Below are 19,593 nucleotides of genomic sequence, written 5' to 3' on the forward strand. Positions count from 1 at the left end.
TCATTCATCACCTCCACCAGTCTGTGGCCATGTGCTCACCTCCCTCCTGTATGCTGTCACCAGGTCTGTTTTATTGCCTAGCAACATCAGACGCCCCTCAGCCATCTTTACACACACACACACACACACACACACACACACACACACACACACACACACACACATACACAGAATGATAATCAATCTGATCCCATTAACCAATTACAGGGTCACATACAGTCAATATAAACTCTCACTAATTTTATAGTAAACCTTCAATCAAAGCCACACCCTGATGTTTATGCAAATTAGCATAAGCACACCTTTTGCATACAAATGCTGCCTTACTATGTAACCAGTCCAGGCAGTTTATATCTTTACCTGTGAGGTTTTACCCTAGGTTTTGTTTTTTGGCCTATTTGTGAATTCTTACTATTGAGGAAAATATATTAGTCACTATGCCTTTAAAATGAATAACAATTATTTTAATACAACTAAAAATTGCATAGGAATTATAAAATGAGACAAAACTTTTGAACTGCTCTCTTTCATTGCTCAAAAATAAATAACTAAATAAATCCTGCTAAAACCTGTTACTGAACTCAAAATAAATGTTAACTGAAATAAATGAAATTATACAAAATTAAACTTAATTTATGTCAGTTTATTGCTAAAGCATACTTTCTCATTTTCTTTAAGTTTAACATAAAGTAATAAAATAGCTTAAACAAATAAAAATTAATAAGAAATATATAGACACACTTTGAAATAATATTATAATAATAATTAAATAATAAAAAGAAAATTTTAAAACATTATACAAATGGAAATTAAATAAAATAAATACATAAAATCTATAACACGGCAAAAAAAAAAAAAAAAAAAAAAAAAAGCAACAGGAATGAAAAATTGGGAACATAAATATTTTAAGATGCTAAATTACATTTCGCAGCACTGGGAAAGACAAATGGTCTGGAAAGTAATCCCAGTATTACTAAAGCTTGTGACTCAATTTAAAGTGTACAGTTGCAACTGCAATTCTGGCAAGAGCTATAACCACGTTTAAAAATGCACATCTTATGTATGTACAGTATAGCCATATGTGTCTTTTTATAGAGTGTTATGTGCGTTAATATATATAGCATGTATAAGATTTAGTTAGATACCCACCTCTTTGCCGATTTCCTTGGTGGAAAATATTTCCCCAGTATGGATTCCTTCCTCTGCAATGATTTTATATGTAAAATGTGTGACATAGTTTGAGACTGGTTTTGAAATAACAGCACTTGTGTATATGTGCATGAATGTAAATCATCCAAAATGATGACATGAATCAAGATGAACAAACACTTTTATTTAACAACATATCCATTTGTTCAACTTTAAATCTGAACCCAATCTACATTTTGTTCTTGATGCGTCAATCAGAGACCAAACAAATAAACTGTCATTGGACAGAACTGCTCATTTCAAAAGAAACTACTTAATTACAAATACCAAAAAAATTCAAATGTATGAAATCAGAGTTGATGAGGTAAAGGGCCATATTCTATTTATCATATTTTTCTTATTTTTTGACTGACTTTCTTTATAAAAAACGAGGGGCATTAAGTGATTAAGGCTCTTCTCAGACAGTAATTACCATTATTTTGGAATCACACTTGTTTCTGTAACAGACCGAACAAGGAACAGTCTTTCTCCAAATGTGACCCATTTGATTGGAGAACAGGGCTAAATTCCATATTCACTGTTTCGAATGTTTCACACAAGATCTTCGTTGAGTTCAAGCTTTCCTTCAAGTCATTAGTTGTTCCTCTTCGAGGCTGACGAATGGAACAAGCTCTCTTGAGAATAATCTAACCGGAGCTGCACCTGGAAAATGTGAATATTCCAGAAGATGGTGTGGCTGGCACACCTGAAGAAACATGGGCTCATGGAAACTCACAGAAATACATCCAGATGAATGTAGCCGTTCACATATAGCTGTATACATTGTGGGTAATGTTATATGGGCAAAGGGCAGGGTTAATACGGGTAAACAGAGCGCACCCTCGGCAAGAAGGCATGAACACAGCGGCACGGTGGGTAAGGAGGGGGAGACATGAAGGGGTATTTTTGACTAACCATCTTCTGTGTCTGTTGGGCATCTTTATCATCCCGAAGACGCTTGTTCATGTCTCTACAAAACAGAAGGAGAGAGAATTCCAGTTACATGTTTAAGCTAAAGCTCCTCCTCACAGGACTTTTACTGCCTTGGAATATAGATAACAAATCTAGTTGTCAATGAGATGGACTAATGAACATCTTAAACCTTCATTCATTTTGATTGGTCAATTTATACAGCCTTATCTTTCAGATAAGATCAATACACACACACGCCTACTCTTGAACACTCATCATACTACGTAATAAAGGTGTGACCGTTTCAGTTGGGTCGCCCTACCTGAGAAGATCCAGCTGTCTCATGAGGCTTTCTCGTTCCTTCTGCATGTTTCGGGACACTTTCAAGACTTCTCTGTAGTAAGAAACAGTCAGACATGAAAACTGCACGAGCATATCATCAGGAAATAGCAGCTTATGTTTATTTGTTTGTTATATTTTAGAATTTCATCAGGATGTTTCTGTTTTTGTTTATTTTTCTCTATTAGCTTCTTTTGGTTCCATGAAGAACCTTTAACATCCCTTATATCGTTCATGTTCTTCACACTAAGAAAAAATGGCTCTTTTAAAAACTGTTCACTGAAAGGTTCTGTGAGAAACCAAAATGCTTCATCTACTGCATTCCTGCAAACCCCCCTTTTGGAGCCTGTATTTTTTAAGAGTTTAGCAGTAATAGTAAGGTAAACAATGTATTTGCACAAGTACAACTCAAAGCTCACCTCTCTTTGCCCCTCTGCTGTTGTTTGATGGTGTTCTGTAGTTGCTGTAGTTGGCTCAGAGCGTGCTGAAGCTCCTCTCGGCTCTGCTCCAGTTGATCCTGCAGCTGCTGGTTGATGTTCTGCAGTCTGCGGTTCTCCCCTCGAGTGTCAGTTTGATCACTGCTCAGAGTGCTGATCCTGTTCTCCAACTATGCATACACAGGTGGGGTGAGACAGATCATCCTGCTTTTTAAAAAATCAAACATGTTGATGAGTGAATGTTGAGTCTGTACCTCTCTCTGTTTGGTGAGCGTGAACTCAAGTTCTTGTTCTCGCATACTCAGCTCCTGCAGTAGCTGCTCTTTCTTGACTCCTTGCTTCATGCTGTCCTTCATCACAGAGCAGACCAACATCACACCATCAAAATATGACATCAGCAAAATCACATTACTATCATCAATATTATCACCTTAATTACCACTATCACCATTATAAATATCATTATTGCATTACCGTAATCTCCAAAGTCACCACCATCATAATCACAATCACCATGAACTATATAAATACCAACAGCATATTCACCATCATAATCACAAGGAACAAAACCATTATCCCCATCACAGCAATAGCATTATCACCATCACTATCATAATAACCAGGAACAAAATAATCATCACCATTATCAATATAATTGTTACCATTACTATCTTTATAATCACACCATGATGATCACTGTCATCATTATCAACGTCACATTACTATCACAATCACCATGAACTATATGATCACCATCATCATAATCACCATCATCACCATTGGTATCATAATCACCAGGAACAATCATATTACCCATCATAATCACCTTCATAATAACCATTAACAAAATAATCATCACCATCATCAATATCATTGTTACCATTCCTATCACAATAATCACCATGATGATCACTGCCATCATTATCAACATCACATTACTATCACAATCACCATGAACTATGATTACAATCATTATAATCACCATCATCACCATTGGTATCATAATCACCATGAACAATCACATTATCCCGTAATAATCACCATTAACACCCTCATAATCACCATGAATAATGTTATCTATATCATCATAATCACCATCATCACCATCTTTATCATAGTCACCATGAACAATATGATGACCATCATCATAATCATCACCATTGGTATCTTAATCGCCAGGAACAATCATATTATCCCATTATAATCACCAATACCATTATTATAATCACCATTATCACCACCATTATCTGTATAATCATAATCACTATCATAATCACCATGAACTATACCAACAGCATATTCACCATGTTCACCACTAAGATCATAATCACAAGGAACAAAACCATTATCCCCATCACAGCAATATCATTATCACCATCACTATCATAATCACCAAGTACAAAATAATCATCACCATTATCAATATAATTGTTACCATTACTATCACGATATTCACCATGATGATCACTGTCATAATTACCAACATCACCATTACTATCACAGTCACCATGAACTATATGATTACCATCATCATAATCACCATCATCATCATTGGTATCATAATCCCCAGGAACAATCATATTATCTTATCATAATCACCATTATCACCATCATAATCACCAGGAACAAAATAATCATCACCATTATCAATATAATTGTTACCATTACAATCGCAATAATCACCATGATGATCACTGTCATCATTATCAACGTCACATTACTATCACAATCACCATGAACTATATGATTACCATCATCAGAATCACCATCATCACCATTGGTATCATAATCAACATGAACAATCACATTATCCCATCATAATCACCATTATCACCATCATAATCACCATGAATAATGTTATCTATATCATCATAATCACCATGAATAATGTTATCTATATCATCATAATCACCATCATCACCATTGGTATCTTAATCACCAGGAACAATCACATTATCACATCATAATCACCAATACCATTATTATAATTATTATAATCACCATGATCACCATCTTAATATATATTTTATTATTAACATTAACTTTATTATTAAATTTATCATATTCACCATGATCACCACTGTCATAATCACCATCACTTTCATAATCACCATCCATCATCATTATCAACATCACCATTTGTATCACAATCACCATGAACTATTTGATTACCATCATCATAATCACCAACGGTATCATGATCACCACAGACAATATTATCACCATCATCTGTCATTACCATAATCACTATCAACACCATCACTATAATAACCACCATGTACAATATCATGTTCTCTAATTAAAATAACATTTCCCCTTCTAAAGTTTTGCCAAACTTAAATCCGTACTTCATATTTACAGTGTGTATTTACCAGAGCTTGTCGTTTCTCTCTCTCTTCTTTTAACTGACTCTCCATGTCTTCATACATGGACCGAACCACTCTGTCATGATCTTCCTCTCTCCTGTAGGACATTTAAACACCCAGCACATTTCATTTATCTCAAGACATACAAAAAGACATGTTTATTTTACAACAGGTGAAGGAGTGCAATGAGGCCCGAGGACCTCGGTGAGGGCTGACCTGCGCAGTGCCTGTTCTAAATTGTCTTTCTCTTTGAGTGCGTCCTGAAAATGAGACACAGTGTAGGAAAGAACCTCCTCCAAGACATCCAACAGCTCAGGTTTGTCCCTCTGGAGCTCACACCACAGAGTACACAGCTCCCACTGACTAACACACAGACAGACATGAGCAACAAAACAAAATCATCTTTAAAACAACCCAAAAACTCAAATAAACTTTGTGTAAAGTGTTAGTGAAAACAGCAGAGTTTGGCAGATGCAGCCCATAAAATGTTAGCCTAAATGTGTATAATAACAGTATGATGGCTTTGTCAAGATTCATCTAAACTTCAAACAGACAAGCACTGTTTACTTGTTATCTTATCTGCTGTGTATATTTACTCACTCTTTGAAGAGTTTATCAGCTCCCAGCTCCATGAGGATGTGTGTGAATCGGATCTCCGTCGGCTCTACTCTCTCCTCTCCAATCATCTCTCCCTCTCTGCTCCTCGCTCTCTCCTCTGGCCCAGAACCAACAAGCTCTCCTAATTTAGACAGAGAGATTTTAATTCAGGCATATATCTTAATGCATACACTGTAGAAAAATGATTGCTGCGATTAGTTACCACAATTTAAAATTCAACATTAGAATTAAGTAATATGTGTTGTTTCAACTCAAAAAAGTAAGTGTTTGTGTTTAACTTTAGTTTAGTTAAGCTGGGTATTTAGGTTATCTCAACAAGTTTTAAGATGTTATAACTGATTGCAGCAACATTTTTTTTTTACAGTGTACTATACTATATAGTGCATACTACTTTCAAAAATAGTATGTGAAATGGTATGAAATATGTAATGAAACATTTCAACATTATATTGTATGTTTAATATAGAAAGTGGTGTCCAGTTATAAATCTATTAAACATACTTTTTGGGAAACAAAATATTGCTGAAATGAAATATAGTAAATATTAAACAAAAAACTTAAAAAATGTAACTTAGAAATGTTGCCTTGGGAACTAACTGAAATAAGTTTAGGTACCAAAATTATTAAAACTAAAACTGAAATTATAAAAATTAATTAAAACTACATAGAAATAGTTTTTAAAAATCTAATAAAAATGACCAAAGCACATAATACAATTATTAAAACAAACTAAAATTAAAATGATTTTTTTAAAATGAAATTTTAATACACACTAACCTAGGCCCGTGTGGAACTCGAGGGGTGTGAGGTAACCATTTCTGTCTCTGTCCAAACTCTCAAACACTGATTCCAGCTGCTCAGGAGACAGAGGAAGCTCTTGCTGAAGCCGCTGGTGGATTTAAACATGACAAGACACATTATACACATTTCTAGTATAACTACTACTAAAGAAATCACATGTCCTCCAGTGCAGTCTCACCTGCATGTCTCTCTTCGTGATGAATCCTTTCCCCTCTTTATCACAGTCCTCAAAGAGCTCTTTAGCTTTGCTCATTCTGTCCTGTCTGTCTGAGTCAGGAGAGGTCGCATCGTTGGATGAATGTAACCTCGCCGTCCGACTCGGCAAGGGGCTCCGCAGTCTGGAGCGGGGCGACATCTGACCACTGCCCGTCCCCTCCAACACCACCCCATCCTTCAACCAGCTGGACATTACTGCAGATAGAGACCAGGCGGACAGGAATAAAAATAAGGAGCTGGTAAGAAATGTTGCTAGTGTGGTCAAACCAGTTTAAACAATGGTAAGACACAATCTTATCTCATAGTTCTTGCTCTAAATGGCCACAAGTGTGACAAGTAACACATTTTGTTGGTTGCTCGGTTTCTATTTTTTTGCCCTCATTGGCCCAAAATCCTGATGCGAATGCCTACCTATTAACCATTAAATATGTTCTAAATGTTGCTTGACCCAGCATTTTCATTTTTAGTAAGGACGGAAAATTACTTGATGCTAGAAATTTCTTGTCGTAACTGGTTAGAACATTAACTTAGCATTCATTAATATTATTGCACTTCAAACTGTGATTTAGTTAAACACTGACTTTATGTAATCGGTTAAAGTCAGCTTCATTAACAGAATCTGCTGAAGACATCTGTAATATCCTGCTTCTTACATATCGACAAATAATCATTAACCAGGATGTTAAACAGTCCTTCAAACAGGTGCAATGTTTTCTGACCCGAGACGCTCAATAGAACCCTGGCTGTAATTCCTCCATGCGAGCCATATCGAAATGGAATCTGTGTTTGTGCTGATATTATGTAGCAGTTGTGATCACATGGATGGTTTTGGGATTTTACATGCAAACTAAAGAAAACAGAACCCCTCCTTCAGTAAATGTCCAGCCTGCTTGACTGACCTGCGAAACCCGACTGATATGGGCCGACAGCTGATACTAATGCTGATATCTAGGAGTCAGTAGATGATATCCAATAAAATGTGTTTACAATACATATCCTATCCATCTATTTCTCCATTATCTCATATATATATATATATATCTCACTGACATGCTGTGGTGTTCTGAAATAAGGAAGCAATGTCATACGTTTTTTGTTTATATATATATATAAAATGTACAGTGGGTATAGAAAAGAATCAGCCCCCTTTAAAATAATCACATTTTGTTGCTCTGCAGCCTTAAATGAAGACGGACACTGTTTTTGTTTTATCCAGCTGTATTTACTCGGTGCAGCTTATAACATCCAAGTGAAAGATAAAACACCAACATATCAGAAAAAATAAAAATACATAATCATTGAGTTGGAGGAAAGGATGATCACCCTCTTATAAATATATTTTAATCTATATTGTGTAGCTAATCATCTTCTCAGTGGAACACAAAGCCATTTGATTTTCATCTGTGATCAGTTGTGCTCATTTTGATCAGCTCAGCATGAAAAGAGCTTTCCTGGAGCATTTCAGTCTTGGTAGTGGAGCAGCAGGGACTCGAGTATGAGTCAGGAGAGAAGGAGAAATGGATGGAGCAAAATACTGTCAAATTCTTGAGGAAAATCTGCTGCCCTCTGCCAGAAAGTTGTCAATGGGAAGAAGGTTTACCTTCCAACATGATAATAACACAAAGCACACAGCAGAACTGACACACAGTTGCTAAAACTCCAACAGATCATGTTTTCAGGCCATTTTAAGTTCTCCAGGATATTAACTGCGAAACAGGATGAAGTCATGTGACAGGACTGTGTGTGTGTGTGTGTGTGTGCGTGTGCAGGTAGAGAGGGAGTGTGTGCAAAAACAAAGTGAAATGCAAATAAAGACTTTAGCTTGGTTTACAGAGACAGCATTCAGAGCTTTTACTCATAATCACGAGTTTCTCTCAACCATGTGGATGAGGATATACACCTCCATATTAAATGACCACAGGTCATATGAAACATGAAATATTTGCCTAATGAATTAATGGTTTGTGTTGTGGTTGGAACAATAGCTCCATGTGGTTATAAATGATTTGAATCAGTGATATCTGTCTGCAAAGTGAAATGCTCAGATCATATAAAACTGGGGAGAAGACAAAACAGGTGCCACGGCCCTGCAGAGGACACAAGCACCCAAGCATTTAAATAAAACGTCATGCAATCACTTTGGCTGAAGTGTATTACAATATACAAAATCATTCTGATGGTTCAATTTTTTTTTTCTTTCCTACGTTCCTCCACAAATGTCTGTTTAGCATGTAATTTTGACGAAAAGGCACGAAATCCCAAGAAAAGGGCGGGTTGCTTTAACGCAGCAACAAATGCGCATTTATAACCAAATTCACTTTCAAGTAAAGTCTGTTCACTTGGTGGCCATATCTGCAACATCTTCGGCAGCTATTTGGGCCATCCAAGTCCTATCTACTTGAATGGGAAAATCATGAAATTTTAAAACGCTGCTGAACACACTTACATTTGAATAACACATTTCACAAGATGTGAAAGAGTCCATGAACACATTTGCATGGTTTTAGATTTTCATATTTCACTAGACTGTTTATATTAGCTGGGTGGACAGACAACGAAACAAGAGATAAACACATAAAATCCTGGGTCCAATGACTGGCAGACAAATAATTCTCAGAAGCTGGAAGTCAGAGGATGCCCTGATAGAACACGTACATCACAGAGACGTCTATTTGACATCTGCAAGACGTATTTTTTTAAATGTTTGCACTTCTGCATGTCTATAGGACGTTTCCTATCAGATGTCAAATAGACGTTTTGAAGATGTCTTTATGATTTAGAAAAATGTAGAACTGACATCTTAAAGACGTCTATCAGATGTTTGCACACAGCAGATGCTTTCCAGATGAAGTGATCTTTAACAGACCTCTCGCAGACGTCCCTTTTCTATCTGGGTACTATAAAAAATGGTCCAAGTACTTATTTGGATATGGGACGGTAATGAAACATGCTGATTGTGAAAGTGTGAATGTGATGTGTTATAAAATGAGATTAATTTATTCATATTATTTCAGTGTATTTTTTTAAAATCTTGTTTTCTCATCATTACATAGGATGTTTTAATTATGTTTAATTATAGCCAAGATGTGACCTTAAAGTCTGCAAGATGTCTGTTAAAGATCTCTTCACCTGGAAAGCATCTTCTGTGTACAAACATCTGATAGACGTCTTTAAGATGTCAGTTTTACATTCATTCTAAATCATTAACATCTTAAAGACATCTTCTAAACGTCTATTTGATATCTGATAGGAAACGTCCTATATAGATGTATTGCAGATGAGCGAACACTTTAAATAGTGTATTGCAGATGTAAATGCAGACGTCAAATAGACATCTCCGTTATGTGCTTTCAGGGAAATGACACTTAAAGAAGTGTTTGTATTTGGAATACAAAATGTTTTGTTTTCATTTTTCAACACATTTGTCAAATATTCTGCTTGAGAAGTGAGCTGGCGTCATTTGCAATGACATTCTGCAACCTAAATAAGTTTAAGGGCCGATAATGTAACAAAACATTCATGCTTATTTCATGATTCAAGATATGTTTGATTACAACAAAATATGTGACCCTGGAGCACAAAAGCAGTCTTAAGTCTCTGGGGTATATTTGTAGCAATAGCCAAAAATACACTGTATGGGTCAAAATTATAGATTTTTATTTTATTCCAAAAATCATTAGGATATTAAGTAAAGATCATGTTCCATGAAGATATTTTGTAAATTTCCTACTGTAAATATATCAAAACTTAATTTTTGATTAGTAATATGCATTGCTAAGAACTTCATTTGGACAACTTTAAAGATGATTTTCTCAATATTTAGATTTTTTTGCACCCTCAGATTCCAGATTTTCAAATAGTTGTATCTCAGACAAATATTGTCCAATCCTAATAAACATACATTACATACATAAATGGAAATATTATTTATTCAGCTTTCAGATGATGTATAAATCTCAATTTTGAAAAATTGACACTTAAGACTTGTGCTCCAGGGTCACATATAGCCTCTGGGCATGGCATGTTTACACCAGCAATAAAGCCATAGATGAATTGCAACACTCACGGTCAAATAAACTTCCCGAGCTTTGCTACAATTACACACGAAAATCACCTGAGAGATAAAGTCTGACAGCTATATGTCAGCTTCAGATAAGAAAACATACAGTCTACACTTTTTTGTTTGCGGAAATCATACATAACTATTATAAATAAAGTATATTCCTTATGTCCACTTGCAATAAATCAAACTGAAGTAAAAAAAAAACAAGCCTGTCAGGCAAAGTTAAATCATTAATTTGTTTCAATGAAACTGAAAACCCAGGAAGGAAACACTCAGAAACGCACATGTGCAAAGGCCCACTTCATCTGCTTTACAGAATATACTACAATAACTTTTAATACTTTACAATATAGTCCATAGAATGAATTTGAACTCAAAATAGACATGAACTTTATACATAAGAGTATGTGGTGGGATCAGTGGTGTTAGATGATCATATTTATGCATACCATCTACATATACCATGGTGTTTAAAAGGTGTATATCCAAAAACATGGTACTCTTTTGTAAAGTAGATGAAGGGCATGTATAATATAATATAAGTATATAAGTATTGTTCTAAGAGAGTTTTAGTAGACTGGCAAATGTTGGTATCATGCATAATTTAAACCATATGTCACCCCTTTTCGTTTTAGACAAACTGAACAAACATAAAACTGAAGAAACTGGTGTTAAATTAAATATATTCAAATAATTTGTCATTCAAATAAATACATTGCTAGAATTAATAAATAGAACATAGCAGACCTGGCTGTGATGCGATGTTGCTCAGGTGTGTGTCGCGTGTCGTGTGATCTGGATGTGTTTTGTTGTTGCTGTGTTGTTTGTGGAGTGTGGAGCAGAGAATGATGTGTGTGTGAATACAGTAATTGTTTTTTTTGATAACCCTCGCGTTTTCTCGAAATTGTTTGGACGCCCCTCCTTTTTCAAAACAGAACAGCGTTTGAGAAGCAAAAACTTTCTTTACACTATAAACCCTGTTTTATGTTTCCAAAGAATTAATAATAGAATTGGTAACGTTACATTTATAAATATATTCACTTAAATACACAATAATAAAAAAGTTAGGTTATATAACTTTGACTTGACGTTATTTATTTTATATTAGAAAATATTACTGAAATGTTTATTACTTTAATATATAATTTAAAATTTTTATTCTACACCTATATTTCAGTCGTTACGGTAACCGGACCTCGGAGCCGTTGCCATGGGAGACGCGACAGCTCTCGTGCTCCGCTGTGGCTCGCGATCAGCTCAGAAACTCTCCGCTACAATCATAGGAAATCAGGATGATTTTACCATTCAGACGGAAGATTTTACGATTCATATGGAAATAAGGGAGACGACTTGCGTCATACGATTCGACTCGCGCGGGTTTAAAGGTGTGTGGAAGTTTAAAGCTAACGTTTTGTGCGTTGAGTTAGCAGTTAGCATTCTAAGCTGGCTAAATCTCCTGATCACAGTAAACAAGCAGCTCATGATTCTGGTTTAAAGTAGTTTCGCTCTTAGAACTGACGAAATGCGTATTATATTCTTGATGTAGAGTTTAATCGCACTCTTTTGTATTCCCTGTCTGTCTGTGTTGTTGGTAAACAGTAAACGTTCAACACGATAGATAACTTTAGATAGAGAGAGAGATCTCAGAGTCCACAGTGAACTCATTCAGTGAACCAGCAGCTAACCTCGAGCCTTCTGTCATTATACACAACCGAATTCATCGATTAGGACTGAAGCCGCATACTGTGGATGTGTCCTAGTGCGCGTCAGCGGTGCTGAGAGAAGCTGGTAAGCTCTTTGTTTAGGCTGTGTGGAGTTTTGAATCAGACGGAGATTAGAGATGCCCAGAGAGTCTCATCTCCTCCTGCACTCGGTGAAATTAACCCGTAATCCCCTCAGTGACCTGCTGCTCTTCTGTAACACACTGAAGGACTCTGACTCACGGGCCAATGTGACAGAACACTCCTGCAGCGAGACTGATAGACATTCAGCAGATAGATAGATAGATAGATAGATAGACAGATAGACATTCAGCAGACAGACAGATAGATAGATAGATAGATAGATAGATAGATAGATAGATAGACAGATAGATAGATAGATAGATAGATAGACAGATAGACATTCAGCAGACAGACAGATAGATAGACATTCAGCAGATAGACGACAGATAGATAGACATTCAGCAGACAGACAGATAGATAGACATTCAGCAGATAGACGACAGATAGATAGACATTCAGCAGATAGACAGATAGATAGACATTCAGCAGATAGACAGATAGATAGACATTCAGCAGATAGACAGATAGATAGACATTCAGCAGATAGATAGATAGATAGACATTCAGCAGACAGACAGATAGATAGACATTCAGCAGACAGACAGATAGATAGATAGACATTCAGCAGATAGATAGATAGACATTCAGCAGACAGACAGATAGATAGACATTCAGCAGACAGATAGATAGATAGACATTCAGCAGATAGATAGATAGATAGACATTCAGCAGACAGACAGATAGATAGACATTCAGCAGACAGACAGATAGATAGATAGACATTCAGCAGATAGATAGATAGATAGACATTCAGCAGACAGATAGATAGATAGACATTCAGCAGATAGATAGATAGATAGACATTCAGCAGACAGACAGATAGATAGACATTCAGCAGATTGATAGATAGACATTCAGCAGATAGATAGATAGATAGACATTCAGCAGACAGATAGATAGATAGACATTCAGCAGATAGATAGATAGACATTCAGCAGATAGACAGATAGATAGACATTCAGCAGATAGATAGATAGATAGACATTCAGCAGATAGATAGATAGATAGATAGACATTCAGCAGACAGATAGATAGATAGACATTCAGCAGACAGACAGATAGATAGACATTCAGCAGATAGATAGATAGACATTCAGCAGATAGATAGATAGATAGACATTCAGCAGACAGATAGATAGATAGACATTCAGCAGATAGATAGATAGACATTCAGCAGACAGATAGATAGATAGACATTCAGCAGATAGACGACAGATAGATAGACATTCAGCAGACAGACAGATAGATAGACATTCAGCAGATAGATAGATAGATAGACATTCAGCAGATAGATAGATAGACATTCAGCAGATAGATAGATAGATAGACATTCAGCAGACAGATAGATAGATAGACATTCAGCAGATAGATAGGTGGAAGTTTGGCAGATAGATAGTTAGGTGGGAATTACATTCAGCAGATAGACAGATAGATAGATAGACATTCAGCAGATAGATAGCTAGATAGACAGACAGACAGATAGATAGATAGATAGAAGCAGACAGACAGATAGATAGACATTCAGCAGATAGATAGATAGACATTCAGCAGATAGATAGATAGATAGACATAGATAGACATTATAGATAGATAGACATTCAGCAGATAGATAGATAGACATTCAGCAGACAGATAGATAGATAGACATTCAGCAGATAGACGACAGATAGATAGACATTCAGCAGACAGACAGACAGATAGATAGACATTCAGCAGATAGATAGATAGATAGACATTCAGCAGATAGATAGATAGACATTCAGCAGATAGATAGATAGATAGACATTCAGCAGACAGATAGATAGATAGACATTCAGCAGATAGATAGATAGACATTCAGCAGATAGACAGATAGATAGACATTCAGCAGATAGATAGATAGATAGACATTCAGCAGATAGATAGATAGATAGACATTCAGCAGACAGACAGATAGATAGACATTCAGCAGATAGATAGATAGACATTCAGCAGATAGATAGATAGATAGACATTCAGCAGACAGATAGATAGATAGACATTCAGCAGATAGATAGATAGACATTCAGCAGACAGATAGATAGATAGACATTCAGCAGATAGATAGATAGACATTCAGCAGACAGACAGATAGATAGACATTCAGCAGATAGACAGATAGATAGATAGATAGATAGATAGACATTCAGCAGATAGATAGATAGACATTCAGCAGATAGATAGATAGATAGACATTCAGCAGATAGATAGATAGACATTCAGCAGATAGACAGATAGATAGATAGATAGATAGATAGATAGACATTCAGCAGATAGATAGATAGATAGACATTCAGCAGATAGATAGATAGATAGACATTCAGCAGATAGATAGATAGACATTCAGCAGATAGACAGATAGATAGATAGATAGATAGATAGATAGATAGATAGACATTCAGCAGATAGATAGATAGACATTCAGCAGACAGACAGATAGATAGACATTCAGCAGACAGACAGATAGATAGATAGACATTCAGCAGATAGATAGATAGATAGACATTCAGCAGATAGATAGATAGACATTCAGCAGACAGATAGATAGATAGACATTCAGCAGACAGACAGATAGATAGACATTCAGCAGACAGACAGATAGATAGACATTCAGCAGATAGATAGATAGACATTCAGCAGACAGATAGATAGATAGACATTCAGCAGACAGACAGATAGATAGACATTCAGCAGATAGACAGATAGATAGATAGATAGATAGATAGACATTCAGCAGATAGATAGATAGATAGATAGATAGATAGATAGATAGATAGACATTCAGCAGACAGATAGATAGATAGATAGATAGATAGATAGATAGATAGATAGATAGATAGACATTCAGCAGACAGACAGATAGATAGATAGATAGATAGATAGATAGATAGATAGATAGATAGATAGATAGACATTCAGCAGATAGATAGATAGATAGATAGATAGACATTCAGCAGATAGACAGACAGATAGATAGATATTCAACAGAAAGAGTTAGTTAGCTAGATAACTAGATAGGATAGAGAAAGCTTTCTGGTGTGATTTTATCTTCTCTGTAATCCATTCAGGAGGAGCATCTCGACACGCTCTGATGAGAATTCCAGCCCTTCAGGAACATTAATATTTACTCGTCACCGTACCCAGCATGGCTGACGCCAGGATTAAACGTCCAGTGGAACAACTCCAGCAACTGTCCTCTCCGTCCTTTGGTTTTTCATGGAGTAGGCGGAAGTGAGGTACTATATAATCACGGCGAGATGATCTTCACGTCACACGACTGCTGAAGAGCTTCATATGGCGGAGGGCTGCTGTGGTGTAGTTTTCTAGTGTATTCCGGATCGCTGCAGATATGCTCCAGACCAATAACTACTCGCTGGTGCTGCTGATCCAGCTGGCACTGCTGACCTTTGACCTGTTCGTCAACTCCTTCAGTGAACTGCTGCGGGCCGCGCCGGTCATACAGCTCGTGCTCTTCATGTGAGGAGTTACAGATCTCACCACAGCTTACATTATTCATAGCATCAGTCTGATTAGGTCAATACTGAAAGCAGATAATATTTAGAAAATAAACACATTTATACCATTTAGAAAATATATATATATGTTTCTTGAACAAACAGGCATCCCAGATGAAATGCTTAAATGCAAACCTTGGTTTGAATCAAAGCAGATGCATTAATGTTTTCTAATATGATATCGGTGATTTGTCGTCTTTCTGCAGAATCCAGGACATCGGCATCCTGTTTAACGTGATCATCATTCTTCTCATGATGTTCAACACATACGTGTTCCAGGTGGGGCTGGTGTCTCTGTTACTGGAGCGATTCCGAGCGCTGCTGATACTGTCTGCACTCTACCTGACCCTCAGCATCAGCTTTCACTGCTGGGTCATGGTGTGTACACACACACACACACACACACACACATTATTACTCGGTCCTACATGGAATCTGTGAGCACGGAAAGTCGTATGTAAAATTCTATTAATCCCTCACCTTGTTTGATTACATTCTGCTGCACTTTTGCAGAAATTTATTATTGTATAATATTTAAATAAAAAATAGAGCTAAAATAAATTAAAATTATTAATATTTCACTTAAAAAAAAAAACAATTCTGCTGAACTTTTACAGAAAATTATTATAGTATAATATTTAAATTAAAAATAGAGCTAAAATAAATTAAAATTATTAATGTTTCACTTTAAATAAAAAAAAAACAATTCTGCTGAACTTTTACAGAAAATTATTATAGTATAATATTTAAATTAAAAATAAAGCTAAAATAAATTAAAATTATTAATGTTTCACTTTTTAAAAAAAAATTATTATAGTATAATATATAATAAAAAATATTAATATCGTCTCCAAAATAGATTTGTACTAAAATACTGTCATTTTGCGTCATTTCAAGTGTTTAAATCCATTTTTCTGAAATTTTGTAGAAAATTATTTTTGTATTATTATTATATATCAATTAAAAATTTAAATAACATAAAATGGTAAATTAAAAACATCTGTCATTTGTAAAAATTTTGTAAATTCCTCACTACGCTTAAATCCATTCTGCAGAAAATTATTAATTTATAATATTTAAATTAAAAGTAACATTAAAACAAAAAATAAATATTTTATTTTTTTTTAAATTATTTTTGAAAATAATTATATTTCGTTCCCTTTGTTGTTTTCTTTGCTTTGTTTAAATTCTTTTTGATATTTGTTTGAAGATATTATTTTATTTTATATTTAATAATTTATATATAATTTTTATACATTTTGTTAATATTTTGTTTTTATATTGTATTTCTTTTTTATTATTCTGTTCATCGCCCATGTTTAAAGCCATCCTTCTGAAATTTTAAACAATGATTATAGTATAATATATAATAAAATAGTAAAAATTCTATTTGTATTTCTTTTTGTATATCCCTTTATTCAGTTTATTTCTACAGTTTCTATCCATTTTGCAGAATTTTTTTTTTTTTTTGTAAAATACATCAATTAAAAAATTATTAATATTGCATTCAAAATTCTGTCCATATTAGTAATTTTAAAAAAATTCTAACTTTCCTTCTTTCTGTTGATCTCCCGTCAGAACCTGAGGTGGATGGAGTCCAATGGTTTCGTGTGGACGGACGGTCTGCAGGTTCTCTTTGTGTTCCAGAGACTGGGTAAGCCGTCCGTGGGACGTTAGCCAAACCCCCAATTGGATTTCCCGTGAGGGTCACTGACAATCTCGTCAAGAACCTCTCAATCCCTTACTACATGTTTGGAGATTCGGGCCTAACCTCTCTCTCTCATGACACAGAAGGTGTTGTCGAGCTGTGATCAAACCAGAGCCACAGTTTTCTTTATTATGTAGCAGTTTTGCTGTTTCCACAAGAGCTAACCATTGCCTGTTAATGGTTTTGTATCTCCCCAGCTGCTGTGTTGTATTACTACTTCTACAAACGCACAACCGAGTACCTGGGAGACCCCAGACTTTACGAAGATTCCCCGTGGCTCCGTGACGCATTCGCTCGAGCGCGACAGTGAAACCAACCCGGAATGGTGCATGAGGGACATTAACGTTGTGCAATACAACACACAACCAAAGCATTTCAAGAAACTAAACGGATGGACTCATTCAGAGCCCCGCCTCCTTTAAACAAACTTACGAATTGTAGGAAAGAGCCAAGAGGGCTTCCATGGAGCACAGTGGCAAATGGAGAAATCGCATAATGACTGAAGAATAAAACCTGACGTCTGAATGTCTCTAAACACATCTTTAGTGCAGTTGTAATGTTTTGATTAGTTTCTTTTTGTTTGTTGGTTGTGTTGTTGTGTTGTTGTGTAACGTACTAAAACGAACAGCGGTTGATCCTACAGTCAAACTACGAGAGATTTCCTTCACTTCAGTTTGCCTTTGAAACGACAAGTGGAATTTGGTCTGAGGAATTGTGTATTTTTTAAAAATAATGTGCCCATTTTTTAAACATTTGTTTGTAATATTTCCATAAACATCCTCCAGCTGACACACGTTGGGCATATTTTCAGTAAATTATCGATGGAGCATCAACAAAGTGCCTCACTGTTCACCCAACACTACACAAAGTGAGTAAACAGCACTTGTTATGCTGTAAGAGAGATCGTACTCTTCTGATGTTGTGCTAATAAACATTTTCCATTGGCCTGATTCGTGTCTCTGATGCTTGAAAATGTACTCTGAGTTTGTCTCTTCATCAGAACACATTTGAAGAAATTTGTGTGGAAACAGTCCAAACAGCTGATAAAAACATAATCCCGTGATGCTTGTGAAGCGTGCATGTTTGTTAGAAATAAATCCATCATCAAGGCGTTTTATCCGTCGTGTTCAGCTAAAATAGTAATTTATCCATAATAATACTTTCTGCAGTGAAAAAGTCGTCTCATCTGAATCAGGAGAGAAATATTGAGCGCTGGTTACAAGAGAAAACGGTCCAAAACATTTTAAAACAAATATGTGGGTGGATTTTGATGTGAGAGAACAACAAGAGCTGGATTTTATCACTGGAGGAATCGTTATTATGGACACATATTTTGGCCAGAAGCAATGGTTTAAAGTTAAAACATCCCAAAGATGGATTGTATTGTTTACATTATGATATTAACTGATGGACTGGAGTGGTGTGGATTATTGTGATGTTTTTATCAGCTGTTTGGACTCTCATTCTGACGGCACCCATTCACTGCAGAGCATCCACTGCTGAGCAAGTGATGCAATGCTACATTTCTCTAAGTGTGAACTCTTTCTTTCATTCGTCACGGCACATGG

At 35.7% G+C, this 19,593-nt stretch overlaps 2 protein-coding genes across 3 annotated transcripts; one reads left to right on the top strand and one right to left on the bottom strand.

The window, feature by feature from the left end:
- Window positions 1-1,312: 1,312 nt before the first annotated feature.
- On the bottom strand, window positions 1,313-11,742 carry LOC109051061 (EF-hand calcium-binding domain-containing protein 4A-like). The gene is made up of 10 exons (XM_019068590.2): window positions 11,688-11,742; window positions 6,840-7,072; window positions 6,638-6,749; window positions 5,843-5,981; window positions 5,459-5,605; window positions 5,249-5,339; window positions 3,131-3,226; window positions 2,859-3,046; window positions 2,423-2,494; window positions 1,313-2,158 (listed from the first exon to the last, which is right to left on the bottom strand). Exons 2-10 carry the CDS (start codon window positions 7,068-7,070, stop codon window positions 2,005-2,007), a joined length of 1,230 nt encoding a protein of 409 aa, XP_018924135.1. The 5' UTR covers window positions 7,071-7,072; window positions 11,688-11,742; the 3' UTR covers window positions 1,313-2,004.
- A 405-nt stretch (window positions 11,743-12,147) lies between these two features.
- On the top strand, window positions 12,148-18,585 carry LOC109051054 (transmembrane protein 138). 2 transcript variants are annotated; one of them, XM_042715035.1, is made up of 6 exons: window positions 12,148-12,325; window positions 12,540-12,728; window positions 15,871-16,279; window positions 16,524-16,695; window positions 17,896-17,971; window positions 18,223-18,585. In XM_042715035.1, exons 3-6 carry the CDS (start codon window positions 16,152-16,154, stop codon window positions 18,333-18,335), a joined length of 489 nt encoding a protein of 162 aa, XP_042570969.1. In that variant the 5' UTR covers window positions 12,148-12,325; window positions 12,540-12,728; window positions 15,871-16,151; the 3' UTR covers window positions 18,336-18,585. The 2 variants fall into 2 exon arrangements, with proteins under 2 accessions (XP_042570969.1, XP_042570968.1); XM_042715034.1 differs by lacking the exon at window positions 12,540-12,728.
- Window positions 18,586-19,593: the final 1,008 nt, after the last annotated feature.

The sequence above is a fragment of the Cyprinus carpio genome, chromosome A25, assembly GCF_018340385.1.
Source record: "Cyprinus carpio isolate SPL01 chromosome A25, ASM1834038v1, whole genome shotgun sequence".
NCBI lineage: Eukaryota > Metazoa > Chordata > Actinopteri > Cypriniformes > Cyprinidae > Cyprinus > Cyprinus carpio.

Bases quoted from the DNA above. Each gene is read 5' to 3' on its own strand.
- LOC109051054 (XM_042715035.1), top strand. From the start codon at position 16,152: ATGCTCCAGACCAATAACTACTCGCTGGTGCTGCTGATCCAGCTGGCA. The intron at 16,280-16,523 runs GTGAGGAGTTAC...GTCTTTCTGCAG, and splicing joins ATACAGCTCGTGCTCTTCAT to AATCCAGGACATCGGCATCC. The intron at 16,696-17,895 runs GTGTGTACACAC...ATCTCCCGTCAG, and splicing joins GCTTTCACTGCTGGGTCATG to AACCTGAGGTGGATGGAGTC.
- LOC109051061 (XM_019068590.2), bottom strand. From the start codon at position 7,070: ATGTCCAGCTGGTTGAAGGATGGGGTGGTGTTGGAGGGGACGGGCAGT. The intron at 5,606-5,842 runs GTGAGTAAATAT...TCTGTGTGTTAG, and splicing joins GCTGATAAACTCTTCAAAGA to TCAGTGGGAGCTGTGTACTC. The intron at 3,227-5,248 runs GTAAATACACAC...TCTGTGATGAAG, and splicing joins GAGAGAAACGACAAGCTCTG to GACAGCATGAAGCAAGGAGT.